The 20,514-nt window shown below is 43.5% G+C and overlaps 2 protein-coding genes across 13 annotated transcripts in view; one reads left to right on the top strand and one right to left on the bottom strand.

Annotated features, from left to right (window-relative positions):
• Positions 1-673, bottom strand: part of MTRR (5-methyltetrahydrofolate-homocysteine methyltransferase reductase) — a 132,144-nt gene extending 131,471 nt beyond the window's left edge. For 4 of the 8 annotated variants that reach the window (XM_039523233.1, XM_039523236.1, XM_039523238.1 and 1 more), the window contains exon 1: positions 301-484. The gene's annotated coding sequence lies outside the window, so the exon portion shown is untranslated. The other 4 variants (XM_039523234.1, XM_039523237.1, XM_039523239.1 and 1 more) reach the window with 2 other exon arrangements.
• Positions 657-16,467, top strand: FASTKD3 (FAST kinase domains 3). 5 transcript variants are annotated; one of them, XM_039523241.1, is made up of 8 exons: positions 673-780; positions 5,267-5,377; positions 5,638-7,108; positions 7,803-7,888; positions 10,118-10,292; positions 12,633-12,702; positions 14,609-14,723; positions 15,575-16,467. In XM_039523241.1, the coding sequence occupies exons 2-8, from the start codon at positions 5,354-5,356 to the stop codon at positions 15,671-15,673; spliced, it is 2,040 nt and encodes a 679-aa protein (XP_039379175.1). In that variant the 5' UTR covers positions 673-780; positions 5,267-5,353; the 3' UTR covers positions 15,674-16,467. The 5 variants fall into 5 exon arrangements, with proteins under 5 accessions (XP_039379176.1, XP_039379175.1, XP_039379177.1 ...); XM_039523242.1 differs by lacking the exon at positions 5,267-5,377 and having other exon boundaries at positions 657-780; XM_039523243.1 differs by lacking the exon at positions 14,609-14,723 and having other exon boundaries at positions 677-780.
• The last annotated feature ends 4,047 nt before the right edge of the window (positions 16,468-20,514 follow it).

Genomic DNA, 20,514 nt, shown 5'->3' with positions numbered 1-20,514 from the left:
CGTGTTCTTACGCCATCCCGGAAGAAGATGGCTGACCGGACTATTTCCCACGTGGGACCCGGGGATAGTCGGAAGAAGCGAGATTGCGTCCGGGGCTAGAGGGCCGGTCTCTGCTCGACTCAGCCTTCCAGGAGCCACGTGTGTGAAACGGACCGAAACTGAGATTTAAAACCCACCTCACGCCGCTTTGAAACCGATTCCCCAGAGAGCAGATGCCCCGTATCACCCCCGCCCCGCCGCTGACCGGCGCCCCCGCTGGCCAGTCTCAGGGAAGGGACACGGAGGCTGCGGCCCTTTCACCTGCTGGGACGGTCTCGCCTCGTCTCCTCAGCACGAACCGGGGTTTCGTTCTTTACCCGGGCCCGGGTTTCTCGCGGCAGCCGGGCCCCGCGCCCGCCAAGCAGCTACGAGCCTCGCCGCGAGCCCAGCCCGCGCGGCCGGCCGCTAACGGTCACCCCGCTCCCAACGCGCTCGCGCCCCGGCCCCTCACCAGCTCCGCGCTGCCCGCTCTCCCCGAGGCCGTCGCGCCGCCCTCACAACCACCGCGCGGAAGAGACCCCCACGGGCCAACTGGCGCGTTGCCCGGAGTTGAGTCAGGCGCGGCCCCGCCCCCTTCCCGGCGGAGACGCGGGCGGGGCGGTCACTCGGGGTTAGTCCGTGGTTGGCCCAAGCAAGAGCTGAACGCCCGGCGGAAGGGGGCGGGGTCTTATCGAGGAAGAGGCACCGCTCGCGCGCGTCGCTGGGGTCGCCGCTCGGAGCCCGGCCCGGGCTGTCACCCAGGTACAGAGCCGGGCCCGTGCTCGGCGGAGCGCAGCAGCAGCAGCGAGCCCGCAATGGGGAGCGGGGCGGGGAGGCGGCCCCCCCCGCCGGGGGTTGGGCCTTTCCCCCTCTGAGCGCTGGGAATGCGCCATCCCCGGGGCGCCTGGGGGCCGGCACCCGACGTGATGCTAAAGCCCAACCTGCTCTGATGGAAACCGCCACTGGCTCTTCAGAGAGAGCTCGAGTGGTTAAAACCATCTCTCAGAAAGAATAATTCGTGTCTAACAAGGCTTTGGGCCCTAAAACCTAAACCCAACAAGATCTAGTAGCCGCCTGACTCTTCTGCTTATTTAGCAATGGAGACTGGTCCTCTGTGGCTCATAGCCAAGCGTCTCACATGCTAAACACGAGCTAGCAAATAGCTTCTATCCTGCAAACGCTGCCAGACCTAGTACTTCCTCCTGGGAGTAGTTCTGTAGAATTCCATGGGAGTAGATCTGGTACCAATCCTGATTAACTGTTGCCGTTCTCCTTTTGTAGTCATTTACCCCTGTCCAAAGGGAATGTAAAATGGTACCAAATCAGAATGAGAGCATTTTGCACCCTCATTGCACAAGTGTAAACAAATATAGGAATGTGTATAGTTGTGGATATGGGTTTTTGTGTCCTTCATTAGATTATCATGCACCGCTAGAGTGTTACTCTAGGTGCAGAAAAGTGTACCTTTAGACATAGCTGTAACATGTCCTTTATGGGAGAGATATCTGTACCCTGGGACTGAGAGGGCCAGATTCTTTACTGTTGTAAATGAGTACACCTTTGCTGAGGCCTTGTAACTTTTTTTTTCATTATGAACAGTTAGACTGTCTTTCAAAGATGTTAAGTCTAATGTTATAAAATAGGAGGAAAGGGGACTGATTCAAAGACCTGCTTGAAGTTTCACACAGAGTAATATATTAGTATTATTTTTGTGTTTTTATAGTAGTACCTGCTATAGGGCGAGGTGCTTTCCAAACAGGAAAAAAAGGAATGGTCCTTTTTCCAAGGAACTCTCACTCTAAGGACAGATTGACAGGCAGACAAATAGGCAGAAGTTTGGGGAAATGTGAATGACATACTATTCTTTCTTTTTAGTAAATGTGCATGCCAAGTAGATTCCTTACTAACTTTGCAGGAGGGCAATAAAAATACTTCTCTGAAACTTCCTTTCAATTAAGTGCTAGTTTGTTAACTCAAAGCAGAGGCAGTGTAACTATACACATTAATTTGGTTGAATATGGACGGAAGTAAGAGGCAAAAAGGCATCCTTTAAAAAGTGGAAGTTAAATCTTAGTGAGGAAAATAGAAAGGAGCATAAACTGGCAAATGAAGTGTAAAAATATAATTAGGAAGACCAAAAAGAAATTGGAACAGCTAGCCAAAGACTCAAAAAGTAATAACCCCCCCAAAAAAAAGTAAGTACATCAGAAGCAGGAAGCCTGCTAAACAACCAGTTGGGCCACTGTACAATTGAGATGCTAAAGGAGCACTAAGGGACGATAAAATCATTGCGGAGAAACTACATGAATTCTTTGCTGGGGATGTAAGGGAGATTCCCAAACCTGAGCCTTTCTTTTTAAGTGACAAATCTGATGAAAGTGTCCCAGATTGAGATGTCATTATAGAAGGTTTTGGAACAAATTGATAAACTAAACAGTAATAAGTCACCAGGACCAGATGGTATTCACCCGATAGTTCTGAAGGAATTCAAACGTGAAATTGCAGAACTACTAATTGTAGTCTGTAACCTATCATTTAAATCATCTTCTGTACCAAATGACTGGAGCAGGGGTCGGCAACCTCTGACACATGGCTTACCAGAGTAAGCACCCTGGCGGGCGGGGCCAGTTTGTTTACCTACCATGTCCGCAGGTGGCTCTGACTGGGTGCGGTTCGCCGCTCTAGGCCAATGGGGCCTGTGGAAAGCGGTGCAGGCCGAGGGATGTGCTGGCCGTGGCTTCCTGCCGCCCCCATTGGCCTGGAGCAGCGAACCGTGGCCAGTGGGAGCCGCGATCAGCCCAACCTGTGGATGCGGCAGGTAAACAAACTGACTACAATTAGTAGTTCTGCAATTTCACGTTTGAATTCCTTCAGAACTGCCAGGGTGCTTACCCTGGAGTGCCGCGTGCCAGAGGTTGCTGACTCCTGGACTGGAGGATAGCTAATGTGATGCCAATTTTTAAAAAGGGCTCCAGAGGTGATCGCAGCAATTACAGGCTGGTAAGCCTGACTTTAGTACTGGGCAAACTGGTTGAAACTATAGTACAAAATTGTTAGACACATAGATGAACATAATTTGTTGGGGAAGAGTCAACATGGTTTTTGTAAAAGGAAATCATGCCTCACTAAATCTAGAATTCTTTGAGGGGGTCAACAAACACATGGACAAGGGGTGGAGCCGGCTCTAGCTTTTTTGCTACACCAAGCTGCCGAAGTGCAAAAAACAAAAAAAAACAAAAAACAGCTGGCTGGAGTGCTGAAACAAAACAAACAAACAAAAAGCTGCTTGAAATGTGCTGCCCCAGGAATCACCAGAGTGCTGCCCCTTGAGATGTGCTTCCTTTGCTGATGACTGGAGCTGGCCCTGACAAGGAGGATCCAGTGGACATAGTGTACTTAGAAAGCCTTTGACAAGGTCCCTCACCAAAGACTCTTAATGAGGGAAGGTCCTCTCATGGATCAGGAACTGGTTAAAAGACAGGAAACAAAGGGTAGGAATAAATGGTTAGTTTTCAGAATCGGAGAATATCATTTGGAAGGGACCTCGGGAGGTCATCTACTCAAACCTGTTGCTTAAAGCAGGACCAATCCCCAAACAGATTTTTGCCCTGATCCCTAAATGGTCCCCCCTCAAGGATTGAATTCACAACCCTGGATTTAGAAGGCTAATGCTCAAACCACTGAGCTATCCCTCCCCCTGTAAAAAATATGTTTACCTTAGATGGGACTCAAACCCACAATCCTGGGTTGGGGAGGCCAATGCCGTAGCCATTAGGCCACTGGAGAGAGGTAAATAGCAGTATCCCTCAGAGATCTGTACTGGGACCAGTCCTATTCAAGATATTCATTAATGATTTGGAAAAAGGGGTAAACCGTGAAGTGGCAAAATTTGCAGATGATACAAAACTACTCAAGATAGGCAAGTCCCAGGCACACTGCAAAGAGCTACAAAAGCATCTCTCAAAACTGGGTGACTGGGCAACAAAATGGCAGATGAAATTAATTGTTGACAAATGCAAAATAATGCACATTGGAAAACATAATCCCAACTATACATAGAAAATGATGGGATCTAAATTAGCTGTTACTACTCAGGAAAGAGATCTTGGAGTCATTGTGGATAGTCCTCTGAAAACATCCACTCAGCGTGTAGCGGCAGTCAAAAAAGCTAACAAAATGTTGTGAATCATTAAGAAAGGGATAGATAAGACAGAAAAGATCATATTGTCCCTCTGGATTTATATCCGTGGTACATCCACATCTTGAATACTGCATGCAGATGTGGTCACCCCGTCTCAAAAAAGATCTATTGGAATTGGAAAAGGTTCAGAAAAGGGCAACAAAAATGATTAGGGGTATGGAACAGCTTCCATATGAGGAGAGAGAAGAATGGGAATTTTCAGCTTGGAAAAGTAACGACTAACAGGGGATATGATTGAGGTCCATAAAATCATGACTGGTGTGGAGAAAGTAAATAAGGAAGTGCTATTTACTCCTCATAACACACAACCTAGGTGTCAAAAAATGAAGTTTATAGCAGGTTTAAAACAAACAAAAGGAAGTATTTCTTCACACAACGCATAGTCAGTCTGTGGAATTCTTTGCCAGAAGGTGTTGTGAAGGCCAAGACTGTAACACAGTTCTAAAAAAGAACTAGAACTAGCGAAGTTCATGGAGGATAGCCATTGAGGTACCTATCAGCCAGGATGGGCAGGGATGGTGTCCCTAACCTCTGTCAGAAGCTGGGAATGGGCGACAGGGGATGAATCACTTGATGATTACCTATTCTATTCGTTCTCTCTGGGGCACCTGGTTTTGGCCACTGTCAGAAGACAGAATACTTGGCTAGATGGATCTTTGGTCTGACCCAGTATGGCCACTCTTATGTTAAATACATAATTTATCAATGTGCAGGTCAAAAAATATACTTGTCGATAATAGGACTCTTGCATAGTTTAAGAATTACTCTTTTAAATTAACACTGTGAACTTGAAATCAAGTCAACTTTAACAAGTTTTAAAGGTAGTTTCAGTTACAGCACTACACTTACTCCTGAGTTCCCATGCCAATTCTTAGGACCTCTAATTGAGAAGCCATGATCCTGCAGATGTTTACACACATGCTCCTCTATAAGCATTGAAGTCAATCTAATAACTCATATACTTAAAGTGAAGTAAATGTGATGCAGGAATGGGATGAGATTGTCTTTTTTTATTATTTTATTTTATTTCTGTTGCTGTATGTACAGGTAACTAAGGCCCTGATGCTGCAACTGCCTGGGTATAGGCATGTGCTTGAGCAGTTCTAACCAGAGGATTGGAATCTAACTGACCACATGTTCTGCAGTCAAATGTACAAAGTAATCAAGTTGGCAGAAAAAACAAAGAAAAATTACTTGGTGTGATGGGGTGGGGGAGTCTTTGGGAAACAGACTATTAAGGGAGCAAGGAAGAAATCATATAAGCAGGTTGTTCAATGTCCTCTGTAGAATTTCTTCCACTTCCTCTGAAGCATCTGGACTAGATGGGCCAGTGGTCTAATCTGATAAGGTAATTTCTACATTCCTGTGAAACAGTCATTTTTCTATAAAATGTCCTTTCTTTTTTTTCCCTCCTGTAGGCAACTTCCAGAAGAACACTTTGCTTGGGTATGGCTTTGATTAACTTACAAAGTTTCCAGTTTTATTCTTCTAGTGTACGCACATGCAGATCCCTGGGAACGCTAAGAAAAACCTTGAACCACCTTAGTGATCAAGGCAGACGGCTAAGGTCATGGTGCTGTGGTTCCTCGGTCTTTGGCACAGTACTTTCAAGGGTTAGGTTTCGGTATGTGTTTTGTAGAAACTACCATGCAGAATTCTGGAACCAGCCTAACTCCATTATGGGAACTGTACATCTTCACAGAGATGCTGGGAACAGTTCTAAATCTGATGGCAAATGGATAGATGAACAAAAAATTTTCATGGAGCTGAACAGCTTGAATTCATCCAATGAGATTTTTAAATTTCTGAGTTCTTTAGAAGTTATATCAGACACCATGGCAGCAGCAGCTTTACAGAGGATCTGTGAATTTGAAGTGGATGACAGTGGATTGAAGAATCCTGAAGCCATATTGGAGAATGAAGTCTTCAGGTCATTATGCTTTCAGTTTGAACATGAATCACAAAAGCTGTCAGACACTGGTCTCGTGACTGCTTTGCAGGCTTTGATAAAGTTGCGTGTAGATCCCTGGAGTACTCTGATTGTACGTTTGGTATCAGAGAGCCAGAAACGGCTTGATAAGGGACAATTAACCATTAGAAACCTGTGTATTCTTGGAGAAAGCTTGCTTGATTTGGAAGGCCCAGGTTGTACAATGCTGGAACAAATTGTGAACCAAGTACAAGGAAAAAAGCTTAAAGAATGGACCTCTGGGGAAATAGCAATGGTTTATGGAATGCTGCAGATGAGTATTACAGAAGAAGGACAATACCAAGACTTATTAAACCACATGAACAACATCACTTTAACCTTAGCTCCCCAACTGAGTCCTAAATTGATAAGCAGAATACTGAAGGCACTGGTTATTCTTGACCAAACTCAGGCAATCCCTTTAGTAATAAGACTGTGTAAGTATTCAGTGAGGCATGTCCCTCAATTCACAGATGATGAACTAGTAAATGTGCTGGGAGCTTTCATACATTTTGGACACGCTGACCAATTCTTCACAGAAGCACTGGAAAGGCTTGTTCCCAAATCCTCCTTCACCATGCACCCTGAAGCAGTCAGCAGAGTCATGCAGTACTGCTGCAGAAAGCGGATCCGTTCTAAGCCCATCTTTGATGCCGTGGCAGAAAGTTTTGCTTATAATGCCGACAAATACACCACCAGACAGATTGCTGAGTATATTGTTCCATTTGGGACACTCAATTACCTACCACCAAGTGCTCCCTCTGTCTTCAGAAAACTTGAAAGGATACTAAATGCTCGCTTTACTCAGTTTCAGCCTCACACCCTGCTGAATCTGCTCCACTCATGCACCCTTATTGAGCGCTATCCAGTAAACTTTCTGGCAAAAATATTTAACCCCTATTTTATTCAACAGCTGCAGGGTAAGGACCCTAAGTTCATCTGTATCTCTGTTACTCTGTGTATTAGCTTCTCTCATACCACCTCCTTGCCACCTATATATCTCAAACTCCACAATCAGCTGTTGGAGCTAACTGAAGAAGAGGGGACTAGGAAGTTGAAGGTACCTGTACAAAGTTTGGAGACAGAAATGTCTAAAGGAGAGCAGGAAGATAGGCTCCTTCCCTGCTTTAGCTGTTTCTGATTAAATAATAATACTTAGCGCCTTCATATTTTAAGTGTTTCATAAACATTAACCAGTTGATCATCAGAAATTAGTAAATATTATCCTCAGCTTAGAAATCGGGAAACTGAATTACACATTGAGGGGGCGGGTGGCAGAGGCTTCCTTTCCCATGCTTAATCCACTAGAACTTGCTGCCCCTCTGATGTCATGATATCTTGCAAGATAACATGAAGAACCCTGAATTCAGATCTTGCCAGATAGTTATTTTTCTTCAGACTTTAAAAATACAGCTATAAGTGGGATATATGATTTTCAAATATTTGATTTTTATATGTAATTTTTAAGTTTATTTGCATGTTCTGTTAATGATTTAGGATAAAGCAGCTTTTGTGCATGTTTATTTAAAAGCAGCTCCCCTTTGTACAATGACTTGCATGAGAATTCTTGTTGAACACATCTCTGTACTGAATGTCTGAATCTTTTTGTTTCAGCTCAAACACCAGGTTTGGACAGATTTGTCCTCTCACAGCTGACCCAGCTCTTTTTAACAGTTACCTTGGAGTGTCCCTTCTATGAGGTAGTGGATATAAGTTGAAATATTGTTTGGGAATTTTTTTAGTCCATGTAGTAATCGTTGCATAATTGTTCCTTCTGAAGCAACATAATATAGACTGATGGTCCCTAAACTTGTCAGGGTCATGCCCCCCCCTTGTCCCCGTCTGCCCCTCCCTCGCCCCCCGGGCCAGGAGTGGGACCCTGGCTCCGGGAGAGAGGTGACGCAGACAAGGCAAGGGGGGGCAGGAACAGAGCTGAGGCCCTGGGCCAAGGCTGGGGCCAGTACAGGGGCAGAGGCACAGTCAGGGGCCGGGAGCTGGGGACAAGGCTGGAGGAGAACTGGGATCGGGGCTGGTGGCACTCCCTCCCTGCCCCCTGTGGGGGCTGGCCCAGGCCCTGTTGCACCCTCCACAAATGTTCCTCTGCGCCCCACAGTTTCAAGACCTCTGATATAGACAGATGCCCCTCAGGTTACGCAAACTCAACTTATGCAAATCCGCACTTACAGAAAAAGTTCCGTAAGCTAGAATTAGTTTGGGTTTTTTTGTTGGTTTTTCTGGTGTAATGGTCGGGTATACGTTTCTGACTTACGCAAAATTCAAGTTACGGATTGTGTAATGCTTGTGTAAGTCGGGGAGCATCTGTAGGTCTCTTTTCATGGTTAAAATTGTGAGGCAATAAAATTGTCCTACTTTATTTTTCTGTTCTCTGCACAACCAATTACAATGCACCGTAGGCAGCCATTACAAAAAATCCCAGTGTGAAGGCATACACTGGAATCCTGTCTGGTTGCAGAGGGAAGGATTATTGGCAAGGATTTCAAAAATGTGTAGAAGAAACTTAACCTACTCTGGCTGGCAATTTGTCTGACAGAACATGTATTGGCAGGAAAATGCTGATTCATCAAAACAAACTTTTTGGAGGAAAGGTTTGGTCTACCCTTTTAATAGCCTGATGCTGCAAGGTGCTGAGTGATATCCACACCCCTGGGGGTTGAGGGTATACAGCATTTCACAGGGTCAGGTCCTTATGGTTTTTCTCACAACCACTACATAATAAACAGCTGTCCTGCTCCTCACACTTTAACCCATATAAATTCAATATAATTTACAAAGGCTGGTGAGAAAGGGAGCACTGTGATAAGGGGACTGCTTCCCTTAGCCTGAGATATGTTATAAAACCTGAAGTTGTAGGAGTTGGGGATGAGGAAGTGACAAGCTCTTCAGACCATAAATGAAATTCTGCTTTAGGAGGACATTAAGAGCTAGGAATCTTCATGATGAGAAAGACGGAGTCTTTATTTTTCCTATCCCACAGAAATGTGAAAGCCCAGTGGAAGAGCTAGCATTTTTTGTCTAATGGGAGGAACATCTGAGTCATGGGATGCTCTCTTCTCTTCTCTCAATTTCTCGCTATGTAAAATGCTGGCAAATCACTCTTGCCTAATTTCTTTACTTTCCATAGGAAAGTAAAGTGTTGTCTGGCCCGACTGTAAGAGTCTAACAGTAGTGCTGTCTTTTTCTCCTTGTTTCCTGTGCCTGGTTCTGAAGGGACAGGACAGAGCTGATGTTAGTGTTGGAGCTACATAATTCTGGGACCCACCTGTAACTGACAGGAGGTCAGGAGGACTGGAAACCAAGCACATCTGGCAGGCATAGTTACCATGACTCAGACAGCAGGGATCTCAAACGACATCCATTGGGAATGAACTCACCCATTGCACTGAGCCATGCATAGAAGATGTTTCCCTTTGTTTTTTTCTTTTTGGTATGAGAGGATATAGAAGGTAACACAAGCTCCTGTGCTTCCCCAAGCAGCTCCACTGGGAAATTGAAACCTTCAGGCTTGTCTCCTTGCAGCCTGTGGTGTGGACTACCCCAGGCCACACTTGAAGCTGATGGTGGGTGAATATATATTTGGACATATAATAAGAGTCTTGCTTGGAGTGTTTCTGTTTTAGTTTGGTGTAGTATTTCCTGTTTGTTAGGGTCCTATTAGGGTCCTGATTCAACAAGATACTGAAGCACATTATGTATACTTTGTTACAGTAATACACTTACTAGTTATTTAAAAAAAAATAGCTTACCTGCCTCATTATTTTTTAGTTTCTTTATTACCTGCATATGTAGGAAATGTTTCTGTGTGCTACTGAAGTAACTGCAAGTGCAGAGCAGATAGAGGCTTAGATTTTACTTTTTTTCTTGCTAAGTGAAATTTTATGAGTGTTTTCTTTTCTTTGCTCTTTTGATAGGGTCCTAAACTCCTTCCAAAGTATCGAGTAAAGTCCTTTCTCGTACCAGGCCGTTCGCTGGAGTCCTCTGTGGATGTTCACTTCTACAACAGGGTGAAGACTGGACTAGTTGATTTGCTAGGAACAAGAATGTATTTTGCTTCTCATGTGTTGACACCATATTGCTATACATTAGGTGAGTGATGTTGCCATTTTTTAAGGTAGGGGGGACTGGACCTTCCAGACTTACACTTCTCTAATTCTATGATTATTGTCACACTGTCTGGAGTGGCTCAAGACTGAAAGTGCCAATTTCAGGGCAGAATGTCAAAATGAAGGGCAGACACCCCAAATTGGTGGTATGATCTGTAGTTAGATATCACCAACCCAATAACAAATGTGAATTCCCAAAGTACAACCATAGTTTGCTAATGGAGTCACAGACAGTCCCCTTAGACACTCCAGTCTATCTTGCCACCCAGGCAAGCAGGACCATGTGTTAAGTGGTCACTTACACATAAATCACAAATATTGCAGGTTGCTCCCAGTTCCAAGCGACCAACCACTTACCCCAGATCAGTATGTTCCTTAGATCTCACACCAAAAACAATGTTGGTAGCCAATCCTAGAATAAACTAACTAAAGGTTTATTAACTAGGAAAAAGAAATCAGAGTTATTTACAGGTTAAAGCAAGAAAGCATATACACAAGTGAGTTTCAGTCTCTGATTCAAAAGTTGACAGAGTTGTAGTAATCGGTCAATTCAAAGCATCTTTCAGGGCTAACCCCTACCAAGTAGCATGGTAGTGTTTGCTCTTTGCTCATGTTTAGGAATATTTGCCTCTCAGTCTAAACAGCATGAAAGAGAGATTCAGTTTCTCCTTGTCAGGGATTTGTATCCCCTCCACTACAGAGTCCAAACTGTTGGGATGAGTTCATGCATAGGTCTCTCCTTCCTGAAGGAAATTAGGAATGCAGTCAGTAAAGTCTTTGTCCTTTGATGCTACACAATGCTTAATTTGCCTTCAGTGGCCATGGACAAGCACTTTATCTTAATCAATGCTGCGTGTCCTATTTGGCGAGTTATAAAATTACAGAGGTTTGCAATGCAAACGCTTCAGTATAACTTTATACCATGGGCTATAGAGGTTATAAGTGAGATCAATACATGCAACATATTACAAGCATTTTATAAAGTCTAAACACATTCTTATCAACTTACCATCTAATGTCTATTTTGATAATGCTAACACACAGGTAAGCAAGATTAGTTTCTAGCTATCCATTTGCAAGTGTTCAGTGAGGCCTGGGACCTTTGCATGAGCTTGCACTTGGCCTACCAGTCTCAAGGTATTATAGCAGCATAACTTTGCACCCTGTTGTCACGGTTTAGAGCAACTGCACCTGTATTCCATCTCCATGGTCCCCCAAAGGTACCCATTCTAGTCTCCCAGCTCCTCTGCCATCACCTCTCTGGATTAGAGACCCATGTCTCCTTCCTTCCTGTCTAGGATTTTTTCAGGCTGCACATTTCTCTGCCTACACTGTGATATTCACAGCAAGCCAAGCATTTTCTTTGAAGGCTGTGAACAGGTGTGATGGCCAGCAGTTATAAGTTACCACCCAACTCTTTCTATGAAAGACAGAAAATGTGCAGTTTAATATATTCTTATTTATGTTAAATATATATTTTGATCTCTGAGACCAAAAAAAAAAAATCAGACAAAATTAAGGCTATAAATAAAGCTTTTAAAAAAGCAGTATTTATCAAAATATCATTGTTTGAAATTCAAAGTTCTTAACTGACTCATGGCACAGTGCAGAAAGAGAAAACACTGAAAAATAGAGAATTTTTGTTCTGTTTAAAAAAAAAATTGTTTTTTGTTTTTAAACCATCTCCAAAATGTCTTGTCAGGCAGGGAAAGGTAACCTCAGATTTGCACATGCACACACAAATCTTATTTAGCAGGAGTCCACTCATTTTAAACTTTCGGGTGGAAAGGATATTTTACTGAGATATTGGTGGGGTAGTTAAAAGGAGATATAGAAAGGAAGCTACTAGTGTTATACACTCACATTGTAGGCAATACAGCTATGGAAAAATGAAGATATGCCACTATCTTTTCTTGAATGTCAGAAAATTCTCCACTTCAAGTATGCATGAGGCCAAACAATCATTCCTTGATTAAAATCTTGGCAAACGGAAGGTCTAGGTTGTTGTCCGTGGTAATTGCTGGTTGCCCAGATTATACATAACCAGCGGTTGCATAATTTACATATGTCTTTTTTAGAAATGTTTTCACATGTTGTCTGCCTTGTTTATTCTTTAATCATTAACCACCTCTTTCTTCTTAACTCCTTTTTAGACCTGCACATGGATAGATGTAATTTGCAATAGAAAGTTACGTTCGTTCTTGGGGAGTGTCTGTCATTCAGGGAAAAGTATTAATAAGAAATAGATGGAAATTACAATAAGCAGTGCATATTGTATGAAAGGATTTGTTTTTCTTTCCCACTCATCCCTTCCCCAATGCAGATGTTGAGATTAAATTAGATGAAGAAGGCTTCGTATTACCTGCCACCCGATATGAGGAGGTGCACAGGAGGTAAGAGAACTGCAAACATTAGAGGCAAAGACTATCAGACTGTGAGATTATATTAACATTGACAAAAATGGCAATATTCAGGGTGAAATTCTGGCCCAGTTGAAGTCAGTGGGAGGTTTGCCATTGATTGCAATGGAGCCAGATTTGTACTCTGGGTATCTTAAAACTTTGACTTGCAATATATCACATATAGACCCAAGATTGTGAGTGGTTATGAGGGACAGATGAGAAACTCACTCTTCACTATGTAAGAGCCAGAGTGGATAACACTAATTTTCTAATAAATAAAAATTAAATCAAATTATTTTACTTATTAATTATTTATTTTCTTTTCATTTAATACTTTTAAGTTGCTAAAGTGGATGTTTGGTACTTGTTTCTTTAGTTTCCTAATTATGTAAAATCTGAAATTTTACAAAACAGATTTTTTTCTACTAATTAATTTAACCTTTAAAATGTCATCTGTGTGCTGAAAAAGTTAAGTCCAGGGCCTCATTAACATGTGGTTTGAGCATTGGCCTGCTAAACCCAGGGTTGTGAGTTCAATCCTTGAGGGAACCATTTGAGGATTGGTCCTGCTTTGAGCAGGGGGTTGGACTAGATGATCTCCTGAGGTCCCTTCCAACCCTAATAATCTCTGATTCAGAACATACTTCATGTGAGACCAGCGCAACCTCAGAGACTAAATCAGAATTGGCCAATCTGAGCCTGAGAAGGACCCAGAATTTACTAGTGTACATTGCCAGAGAGCCACAGTAATATGTCAGCAGCCCCACATCAACTTCCCCCCCCCTGCTCCCAGTGCCTCCCACCTACCAGCAGCCCTGCCAATCAGCGCCTTCCCCTCCCTCCCCGCACTTCCCAATCAGCTGTTTCGTGGCATACAGAAGGCTCTGGAAGGGTGTGGGGAGGAGTGAGGGTACTGCAGGCTCTGGGGAGGGGGGCAGAGCCTGTGGCTGAGTAGTGAGCACCCCCCCGGCACATTGGAAAGTTGGCGCCTGTAGTTCCAGCCCTGGAATTGGTTCTATACAAGGAGCCACATATGAACTTCTGAAGAGCCACATGTGGCTTCGGAGCCACAGGTTGGCCACCCCTGAACTAAATTGATAAGCAAGGAACTTATACTATGTATTTGCAATTGGACTTTCATAAGTCAAGAAAGTTGAGATGCTTTGACAAGGCTGTACTCCTCCACTACAATTTGCAGTTTGATATCCGTGGGATTTGTGCTCCTAAGTCATGAAAATCCCACCTATAGTTGTCAAAATGTGGGGTTAGGAGCTTAAACATAGCCTCTTACTTTTGAAAAGTTTGGCCTATGTTCACAATAACTTTAATTAATTGAAAGTATTTATTGAAAAATGCACATTGTGAAAGATGAGGCAAATTTTGTTTTGGAATGACAAATGTTTTATGCCATTGAGAGACATTTTTAATCAAAATACAGTTTTTGCCCCTGATGCTGCAAACCTTATAAACATGCTTAACTTTAAGTAACGTTCATTTAAGTAAAGCTACCTGCTTAAGTATTTGCAGGATCAGAGTCTTGTTTTCAGTATTCAAATAAGATACCCCACCAATAGTGGCATTGCAAATAAACAATTTAGGTAATTTGATTCATTATATATTTTAATCTAAAATTGCTGTATAACATTTTTTCAAATTAATTTTAGAAAGTTTCAACCTGATTTAAATAAATGATAACAAAAACTCAAATTATTTAAATTGCCTTGATTTAAATCACTCTACCCTGGTATCATCCCCTCTGCTCTGACCCCCTGAGGGACCATGTGCTCTAAAAGGGTGTGGGGAAGAGGCAATATCCCTTGCCCCTTTCCCTGGGGCCCACAGAGTAGGTCTAATTGATAACATTGTTTTTAAATGCACTTTTGTGTTTGATTTTTAGAATAGCCCTGTGTATTGATGGTCCAAAGAGGTTTTGCAGCAACAATCACAGTCTTCTAGGCAAAGAAGCTATTAAACAAAGACATTTGCAATTACTTGGTTATGAAGTTGTGCAGGTAAAGGCTGAAGCTATCAGCTGGTGCTTCTCTAGCTAGAAAAAAATTGAAGGCTAATTTATAATAAAGCTTAAAGCTACTGCTGCAATCACTTCCCATGCTGGTTGTGGACTTGCCCTGGCTGTGTGACTTCTTTCCTTTCTTGGTCTCTTCTGCTTGTCTTCCTTTTCTTTTTTATTATTAGTTCATTCTTTCTGCTTGCCGGTTGCAAATTTCAAGAGCACTCAGCTCCTATGACTGTTTAAGATTCAAATCCTGGTCCCATTGACTTCAGTGGAAGTTTTGTCACTGAGTTCAGTGAGACTAGGGTTTGTACCTAAATGTCTCATTTTTTTTTATTTTCAAAAGACCTTAACTGCATTTTTTTTTTAAAAGGTGAAGGGTTTCTTGGTAAAGAATACCTATAAAGCCTCTCTTCTGTTCCTAGAATCCCTACAACTAGATCATTTTCGTTATTTTTTGTTGTTCATAGCTACTTTTTGCTGAAAGACTTTTTTCCCCTGTGGATTGAAGTAAAATCCTTTTTTAAATTTTGCAAATACAGAATTTGTTATAATCAGCTAGTTCAGTGCACCCAACTTTTTATAGTCACCTAGTTCTAATAGTAACTGACTTAGGCCCTGATCCTGCAATGAATGTCACACTCAGGCAGTCCCTATAGGGTCCACTTGCATAGAATCAATTGCAAGATTGGAAGCTTAATTTGCATTTTTAAAAGCTTAACATCATTTATGACATGAAATTATTCATTAAGGAAAATTTCATTTTATGAAAGTTAATCTTAAAGAATATTGACTGTAGTTGTTCATTTAAAGCCATTTCTCACAACCATTTCTCTCTTTAACTTCCAGATTCCATTTTTTGAGTTCGAGACTTTAGATAACAGCAGAGAGATAGTCGAATATCTGCACAAGAAAATTTTTCCTCATACCTACAGGCTCAACTGGTGATACAATATAACAATAATAGAATACAGACTGGTCTACAGCACCTTTAGGTACTGTGAAGTGTATATTTTTTGAATGGGAGAACCACTCTACTTTCAAAGTAACTCCTCATAGGATGATGTTAGCTTCTGAATGTGAGGCTCTCCAGTTCCTGGATGGATTGATGTACAAAGAATGAGAAAGGGCAACAGAATTTATTATTTTGTGTTAATATTTACTGCGGCTGAATAATAACGGAAAATGCTTGCAAAACCGTTCACGCTGAGTTTCCTGGGTATTGCACTTTTCCTTTTAGAGTTGACAGAGATATGCTTATAAATGGGTAAATACATCATTGTATGTGGGGTTACTAAACGTTGCTAGACATTCAAGTTGTTACTGATCGGGGCTTTTCTCAGTGGTACAATAAATTCAGTTGCACAGTGTCAAATTATGTACTGTCTTACACTCTGCAATGCTGGAATTATTGGAGTTTCCAAAATATGTAAAGCAGGGTAGAATTTTGCCTCTAGTGTGAATTGAAAGGCTTAGTACTTATGAAACAAATTTAAATACCCTAAAGAAAAGTATTCTCAAAATTGCATATATATTTAAACTTGTATTGATTTTTTTAATAATGTGATTTTAAGTATGCAAATTTTCTGTTTACCAGGCATTCTAAATGTGAAAGAAAATCAGTGCACTTCATTCATATTTATATTATTCTTATTTATATTTTTCACCATTTTAGATTTCTGAGCTGTAATATTAGTGGTTTTAATGTTCAGTGACTCCAGTAAAGAGCACTATGGCCCATTGATCATAGAGTAAAATAATTTATTTGAAAGTATGAAAAATTCATTGCATGGTCATCAATCCAGTGCTGTTTGTTATAAAGCTCCTTTTCCAGATAAAATGAAGAATTATTCTTAAAGATGAAACTTGAATCCCCGACTACCTTACACTGTCAAATCAACCTTATTTTCTCTGATAGAGACCACTCATTGCAAGCGAATAGAGTTACACAGGTGGCACTGAGGGCCTCATTTGTTTGGCAGAGTCTGTGTTGCTGGAGATGATGTGTGAGATAGAGGTAGCTCAGCTTGACTTGGAGAACACTGGATGAGTTCAGTGGGGAAAAATCTTCCAGCCAGGCTAGATTGTACATTGGCTTTACTATTTGCACAAGTAATTACACATCACTGAACATAAAGGAAACAAAGTTAAGCAAGATTGACCCTAATTACTACAGATGGCAGGTGACCTAAGTCAGAGGGAAAATTCCTATAGTTTTAAAACAAAACAAAAATACAACTCTTCTTATTTTGTTAAAACATCCACCTCCTCTAGCATCGGTTCTGTTTTTTTGTTTTGTTTTCTTCTGAGGGTACATCTACACAAGGATAAAAACCCACAGCTGATCCAGGTCAGCTGACTCAGGCTCACAGGCTTCAGGCTCTGGTCTGAAAAATTGTTGTGTAGATATTCAGGCTTGGGCTGGAGCTCCTGCTCTGGAACTTTGCAAAAGGGAATGGTCCAGTCCAAACCTGAATGTCTACTTAGTAATTTTTCAGCTCGGAGCACAAGCCCAAGTCAGCTGACTTAGGCCAACTGCGAATGTTTTATTCCTGTGTAGATGTAAGCTAAATGTCCCTGTTGATTGCTTTTGAAATGCAGACATCTGTCAGAGCTGCCAAGCAGTACCCAGAGGTTTGAGGTTGATGCCCAGAGCTGTAAGGACATCTAGATTTTATTTACCCTAATGTGCTTTCTCCTCACTTTGTCCTTTCCCAATCCTTACCTCACCCCTCCCTGCTCTCACTGGTGTTGGGAGTGTGGCACTCTGGCAAATTGCCAATCGGGCCAGTTTTCTGGGTCAGTTCAACCATCTAGACTCCCCACTCTGCTGGCTCACATAGCTAGGGAATAGAGCTGAGCACCAATCAAGAGAGAGCTTGTTATAAAGCTCAAACAGTACTCCCCTGATCAGCACTTCACCTTCCCACTCAGACCACCAAGTGAGTGAGTGAAGGTGAGGAATGGACTGTCAGAGAATAGTCTCCCCAGGTGAAGTGAGGGGGAGCAAAAGAAACGCCTTATTATTTGTATTATCATAGCTTCTAGGGGCTCTAGTCATAGACCATCATGCTAAGCACTGTACAAACCCAGAGCAAAAATACAATCCTTGCCCCAAAGAGCTTGCAATCTGAGCATAAGACAAGAGGCAACAGATGGAGACAGACAGGAGTCTACACGAAAACAATGATACAGTACAGGCTAGCATGATATGGTTGTGGCATCAGCACAGCAGCAGCTTAATGGTAAGATAAAGTTTGAAGGAGGATAATATGGTAGTTTTCAGATGTTTGCAGGGAGCTGCTCCCAAGTATGATGAGCAAGGAGGAGGAGCCTGTAGTAGAGGGATGCAAAGAGAGGAATTATGTGATTAAAGTTGTGGGCTAGGAGAATAATCTTTGCCCGATTGAAGCTGGAACAGGCCTGTCTTGTGAGTACTTCCCTTGTTATGAATATGAGGTGCTGCTTCTTGTTTCTTTGACTACCCAGCAGGTGGTGCTGTTGTCAAATGGCTTAATGTTTTGTAGTTTTCAAGCAAAAATCATGTAAAATGAAGTCAGCAGACTAGATATGAGGATTAAATCTTGCTCTAACGTATTTCACCAAAAATAATCTGTTTGGAACATGGCTGTTAGCTCCCTGGCTGTTGGGGTGTGGGTGGGTGTGAGGCTGGGGATAGCTCTTGTGAAAGGTGCTACTGCACAGTCAGGAAATGTTTCCCTTATTAGTCTTTGTTCTTGTTAGCAAAATATAAATTATGAAAATGAAAAAAAAATCTGAAGGTGCCACCCTTTCACCTCTGCTCCCTCCTGTGTGCTTGTTACTTGATTTTCTGCTTATGAAAGCCATGAGCAAAAAGTTTTTTGTAAAAACAGCAGAAGAGTGCAGCTGTGGCCACAAAAGGCTTAGAGCCTGTTTCTCAGAAGTGCTGACTAGTCACCATGAAAATGAAGTCAGTAGGAGCTGTGGGTGTTCAGCCACTTTGAGGATCAGGCCCCTAATAATTGGAATAGTCTTTACTGACTAGGCTGGTTTTGGTGGGGTTTTATCAGTTTTGAACAACAGTGATGAATAGTTCTTGTGGAATTCTTTTGTTTTCATTTTTAAACAACAGCAAAAAATTTGAGAATCAGGTGGCTGAATTGATCTCTGTTTCAACTCAGAAACAGAGAGACAAGGTGGGTGAGGCAATATCTTTTATTGGACCAACTTCTGTTGGTGAGAGACAAGCTTTTGAGCCAGAGAGCCCTTCTTCAGGTCTGGGAAAGGTAGTCCAAGCATCACAGCTAAATGCAAGATGGAACAGATTGTTTAGCATAAGTAGTTAATACATATTCTAAAGGGACCATTCAGTGTAACTATACTAGACACTAAAAATCATGGACTGAACAGACACTGTATTTATGGTGTGATAGACCCAGGCCAGTTGGGAACAGCAGAGTAGTCCTGTTGGTATCCAGGGAGTGAGCGGGCAAAACTCGCCCACTGCTAAAGGACCTCCCCCCAGCCTAAGGGCAGGATCCACAGGTCCGTGATACCAAATAATTCCGGGGGACAACTAGTGAAATAACAGGAATTGGAGTGAGGTCACAAGGCTAAGCAAAGGGAACCTGACGAGGACACCGAGCAGAGAACCCTGGACAGCGCCCACTGCTCCTCGAAGGCGTCAAGGAAGCCAGTGGACACCGCCCAGAGGAACTCTGCCCGGATGCGTGAACAGACGGAGGAGCGGAAATAAGCCCCACAGTCGCAGGAAATCCCATTGGCCAGCCTCCTCTCCCTGGTTTTGTAGATGGCCATATTGGCCAGAGGTAGGAGGACAAGGAGGTCCTGCGACTTTGCAGGGCTACGAATGGGGAGTGCATAGATGAACAAGTGAGGGGAAAAGTGCAACTAAAAACATAATAGTTTATCTAAGAGGAGCCGGAATAGGGCTGCAACCTAGCACACACTAGATCAGGCCTGCACAACATACGGCCGGCCTGCAGAGCCTCACTGTGCGGCCCGCGGGGGGATTCTGAATCCCCCGCACACGGCGCTCTGCGGGCAGCCCAGAGCCCTTTGAATCCCAGCTGCAGCGGGCAATCAAAGGGCTCTGGGCTGCCCACAGCCGCGGGGAGCGCAGAGCCCTTTGAATGCCAGCCGCGGCCGGGAGTCGGGGAGCCCAGAGCCCTTTAAATCCCAGCCGCCGCCGGGAGTCGGGGAGCCCAGAGCCCTTTAAATCCCAGCCACCGCCAGGAGTCGGGGAGCCCAGAGACCTTTAAATCCCAGCCGCCGCCGGGAGTCAGAGGGCTCTGGGCTGCCCGCAGCCACGGGGAGCCCAGAACCCTATGATTCCCGGGTGTTCAGTGTTAACAGGGGTCAGGTCAGGGAGCAAAGGCGATGGCTCGGGGAAGCAATGGTGTGGCAGCATGAAAGGAGGATTCTTCCTGGGGCGGGCCCTCTCCCATGTCCAGCAATATCCCCGCTGCACCCTCCTCCAGAGGCCCCGCTAGATTGCAGACAGCAGAGGCGGGGCTCTCCCACTTGTTTGGGCGTGCTGGGGGCGGTACCCCTTGGACCTGAGCGGGAGCAGTGGTGGACTGAGAAGGAGGAGGGGCAGCTCTGGGCGCTGGGCAGCCAGGGGCGCCAGCGATGACGAGGCTGGTGCCCTGCCGGGGCTCAGGGGTCCCGGACACTCCTCTGTGCCAGGCCAAGGGGCAGTCCCTCCGGACATGTCCAATCGCCCGACAGAGGTAGTACCAGGCCTCCCCTGTGGAGTAATGCACCCGGTAGTGGGCCCCCTGGTA

This window comes from Mauremys reevesii, linkage group 2, assembly GCF_016161935.1.
Source record: "Mauremys reevesii isolate NIE-2019 linkage group 2, ASM1616193v1, whole genome shotgun sequence".
NCBI lineage: Eukaryota > Metazoa > Chordata > Testudines > Geoemydidae > Mauremys > Mauremys reevesii.
The sequence above is the reverse complement of the archived record's forward strand: the minus strand, read 5'-3'. Positions and strand labels throughout refer to the sequence as shown.